The following is a 4,264-nucleotide window of genomic DNA, read 5'->3' as shown; positions in this document are numbered from 1 at the left end:
GTGCTCTTCCGAAATGGGACATTTTCATTGCAAAAAAAAGAAAGAAAGAAAACAAAACAAGCTTTCGGTCTCATTTTTGTGGCCGTCTTAGAAAACAAATCCAGATTTGGATGGTTAAAAATCAACCCATTTTGTTGCTAAAAGAAGCAACGGATCTCGTTTGAATGGCAAATGAAGTGGCAAAGTCCCGAAAAAAAAACAAAACAAAAACAAAACTAAACCCACATTTTGTCCACACATGTTTTTTTGTAGTCAAATGTGTCATATTAAAAAAAAAAAAAAAACATACGACGCTTTTGTCCCCCCCACCCCTCCCATTTGTGTGTGTGTGTGTGCGTGCGTCTTACGCCCAGCATGTCGTACGAGTGCGGCCGGTCTTGTGGGATTTTTTGAAGGCAAGAGTCGATGAAGTTGTGGAAGTAATCGGTCCTGCGAGAGTGACACGATTTAACTTTAGGATGAAAAGGTTTTTGGGCAAGCGTGCAACCACGCAGGTGGCAGGAGGCCGCCCGCTTCTTTTTGGGGGAGGGGCATCAAAATGCGTACGTACCATTCGCTGGACTGCAGCGTGGGACTCTCATTCTGCGCGATGTGATATAAGGCACTCATGGCGTTCATGTTGAACAAGGGCGGCTTCCTCTCGGCTGCGACGGAAACAAACGACGACGAGCGGCGTGATTTGGGCGGCTCGGCGCAGAGACTTTGGCGCGCTTGCAAAAAAACACGGACGGCGGAGAGCCGTTACCAAGTTCGATGCAGGTGATGCCCAAAGACCAGACGTCCACTTTGCCGTCATATTGGCCCTCGTCCATGGCCAGGATCACCTCAGGCGCCATCCTGGGGGGCAGGGGGGGGGGGGGGCAAAATCCACTTGGATGCAACCAATACTTACGAGTTGATCTTGTTTCCCGTTGTGGACTTTAATCCAAGCATTTCTCGCTTACTTTTTCAATGCTACATTTTTCTCCACACTTGCCCCGCCCCCTTTCCAGACAATATTCGAGTTACATTGTAAATCCCATTTATCAGACCTCCTGCCAAAAAGCGACGTGACCTGACCCGAAAGTGAAAAGGCTCACTTATCGCATCAAAACGTGACTCGCGATGATCGACCGCGATCGCGTTTTTTCAGGTCAAACCCGAAGCTTTTGGAGCAGGAGAGCGGGAGCGAACGTTTTGCACAAGTCAGCTAGATTGTCACCGACCAGTAGGGCGTCCCCACAAAGGAGTTGGCGGGCGAGGCGATGGAGGCGGAGCCAAAGTCGGCCAGCTTGACCTGTCCCGGCTCCGTCAGCAGGATGTTTCCCGCCTTCACGTCCCTGCCGCAGAGGAGCGAGGTGTTAAAGTGGGCGGGGTGAATTCGGGTGTCGGACGAGGGAGGGGCGCCACCTGTGGATCATGTTGTGCGAGTGCAGGTAGGCCAGCCCCTGCAGGGCGCCGTGCGTAATGGCGGCGATCTCCACTTCCTGCAGAGGCTTCTTGTGAACTGCAACACACGAGCGGGCGTCAGTCAGTCCGTTGCGCACCAGGACAACGAGGCGCTCTGAAGCGGCCGTGCCACCGCAAAGCCCCGCCCGGTCCGCTTTGTGTGTCCCCCTTCCACCCGCTTCCATCTCTCTCCGCACGGCAGGCCTGTCCTCGCAGCCGACAACGAGGCGCTCTAAATTGTATTTTGGTGCGACCGGGGAGCTCACCTTCCAGGAGGTCCGAGGCTGAGCCCAGGCAATACTCCATCACCAGCTGTGCAACACACACGCGCACACACGTAAGCACCGGAAACTCTTTTTCGGATTTCCATCATCACCACGGCGACAGGCCAAAGGCGAGACTGACCCAGGCGGTGTGCTCGCGCAGGTAACACCCTTTGTACTCGATGCTGTTGGGGTGGCGGATCCTCTGCAGGAACTTCACTTCCTTGATGATGTCCTGCCATTTCTGGGAAGGCCAAACAAGCGACACTTACTTACGAGCTGACACACTGACCGTTGCCGTGCGCTTCGTCCATGAATCCAAATGTGCCCCGCAAGTCTTTTCCACACAAAATAGCTTCACCTCGTTGGACTGCTTCCCACTATACGACATCTTCTTGATGGCCACCACCTCGTTGGTGCGCACGTCGTGTGCCTGCGCGACAACAAATGACAAACGAAGCACTTTGTTACTTGCACACTTTGCCAGTTCAGCGGTGAGGTTGCTACGAAGTTAGCGAGCTTGTTGTGTTGGTGCATTGCTCCATTGGGGACTTTGTCCGTTGGTTCGTTTGGTCGTTACTTTCTTCATGCGTTAGTTAGCTGAGTCATTTTGGATGAAAATTTCGAAGGGAGAAAAAAAAAAAGAGTTCAAAACCAAAGGAGGGGAGGGGGCACATTTCAAAATGAAGACCTTGTGTCAGTTTGAATTTATGACAACAGCCGGCAAGAGGACGTGAACACAGACGGCAGGCAACACGAAGAGTTGGACGTACAAAGTAGACGGCGCCGAAGCTGCCGTGGCCGATCTCGCGCAGGTCCGAGAAGAGTTTCTCGGGGTCTTCCTTGAAGAAGAGCTCGGCCACCTCGGGGTCCTTCAGGCTCCCCGCTCGCACCGACGACGGCATGCCGAGGCCTGGCGGGGCGCGCCCCCGCGAGGACCTCGTGCCACGCTGAAACCGCTGAGCGACGCCGGAGCGGCCCCGCGCTCATCGGCGGGAACGTCTGCCGGGACAACAGGGAAGGCAGAAAAACAAGCAAAGACATCACAATAGCACAACAACAGTCGCGCAGGCCAGGGTCCCGCCCATGAATCGGACGGGATTTGTTTCCGTAAAATTTGCCAAGGCGGATGAAAATCCCCGCTGCAGCCTCAACAAATGACCTTGAGTGATTCGATGAGGAACAGCGTTAGCGGGAGGTGCGGGTCTTATTTCTGTCCACCGGGGGAGGCCATCCTCACGTTTTGCTGTCGTATCTGTGACTTTTGAGTGGCTTTGCTAGCCGGGGACTGGCCTGGGGAGTGACACGGGCGTCCGCGGTCCAAAGGTACATCATCGCAACCTTTGCGATCCAATGCTCCAGAAGGACAAGAAGAAAGAAAGCAAGTCAAAGGTTGCCGTTTGCAAGCCTATTGGGTTCAGAAGCTCTTCCTCCCAGCCTCATTCCGGAAGAGGGCAGCTGAAGATGACCGCGGCTGTTTTCGTCGCTTCTCGTTGCAGCCACGAGGCCACGGGACGGCTCAAATGGTATCGCACCCCTGGCCTGACAAATTCAGACCAAACCAAGTGCACTTTCGCACAAGATCTGACCAAAGTTGTGGCGTTCGCTTTCGCGCGCCGACCCTCACCTGGACATCGCCTTCCCGGTGGCAGATTTGTCCGTGCTTCTCTTTGCGTCTGTCTACTCTGGAATTTTGGCCTGACTGACGCCGGATGACTTTGACGGCAGGCGAAAAACAAAGTCGGCGGGCATTTGGAAAAAATGATTTCCATACTGGAGTGACCATCTCGGCCGTCTTGGCCTGACGACCGCATCGAACGCGCCCGACACACGTCGCTCCGTCTCTGCGGCGAGGCGACGCAAGCAACATGCCTTGAAAGGTGAGCAGGTGTGGGATGAAGGCTCGTTTCTCACGTCCGGGGCGCTTCACCTGGCCCCTCCAAGCAGACCGCGATCAGTTCCTGCGCCTGGAGTCTTTTGAGAAGTGAGCAGTGCGCTCCATGTGAGGCACCGCATAAATCGATCCAAGGGAATCGCAACACTTGCACTCAAGTGCTTCTATCCAAACATGAAGGGGGGGGGCATTTTGCTTGGCCAGCCCCAAGTGGACCATCGGCTCTTCCCTCACAAGGCCGGCTGCTTTTGACAACAATCTTGCCTGGTGGCGCGACCCCCCCTCGTGTGAGCGGCTGCGTTGCGGGGGTGGCGCGCTCGCTTTCTCTGCTCAGGCGGCTTCTAAGCAGGCAAACGTAGCCGTTAGCACAACACTGTCAATGGCCGCATTTTGGCCCCTCGCGCATCGTCGCGCAACAACGCAGACAGTCGCACAGCACGCAAAGCAAACCCAAATGTCACCCAACTCGCACTGGGGTTCGTCCCGAAAGCTGTCATCGGCTCAGAGCGTGACAAGAAGCAACTTGGTCTTATCCGGCTAGCCTAGGCACTTAGCATCCGCGCTAACCGCTAGCCGCGCGAGACCCACCTGGCGGAAGGCGAATCCCCGCAGCGAGCGGCGGGAGCCGCCGCCGCCGGCAGCCGGAGAAACGCGGCCGCCGCCGGGCGGCGACGACGAC

The 4,264-nt window shown here is 55.6% G+C and overlaps 1 protein-coding gene across 1 annotated transcript in view; it reads right to left on the bottom strand.

The window, feature by feature from the left end:
- LOC109528877 (serine/threonine-protein kinase TAO1-like) overlaps positions 1–4,243 on the bottom strand; it is a 15,787-nt gene extending 11,544 nt beyond the window's left edge. Inside the window, exons 1-10 of the mRNA XM_019891919.1 lie at positions 4,174–4,243; positions 2,465–2,693; positions 2,053–2,124; positions 1,834–1,935; positions 1,695–1,740; positions 1,390–1,486; positions 1,206–1,319; positions 746–837; positions 551–644; positions 348–429 (exon numbers count right to left, since the gene is read on the bottom strand). Of these exons, the coding sequence (XP_019747478.1) occupies positions 348–429; positions 551–644; positions 746–837; positions 1,206–1,319; positions 1,390–1,486; positions 1,695–1,740; positions 1,834–1,935; positions 2,053–2,124; positions 2,465–2,596 (831 nt within the window). The 5' untranslated portion in view covers positions 2,597–2,693; positions 4,174–4,243. The remainder of the gene's footprint in view (positions 1–347; positions 430–550; positions 645–745; positions 838–1,205; positions 1,320–1,389; positions 1,487–1,694; positions 1,741–1,833; positions 1,936–2,052; positions 2,125–2,464; positions 2,694–4,173) is intronic.
- Between the last annotated feature and the right edge of the window lie 21 nt (positions 4,244–4,264).

Source organism: Hippocampus comes, unplaced genomic scaffold (assembly GCF_001891065.2).
Source record: "Hippocampus comes isolate QL1 unplaced genomic scaffold, H_comes_QL1_v1.1 scaffold676, whole genome shotgun sequence".
NCBI lineage: Eukaryota > Metazoa > Chordata > Actinopteri > Syngnathiformes > Syngnathidae > Hippocampus > Hippocampus comes.
This window is presented reverse-complemented; position numbering and strand designations above follow the sequence as displayed.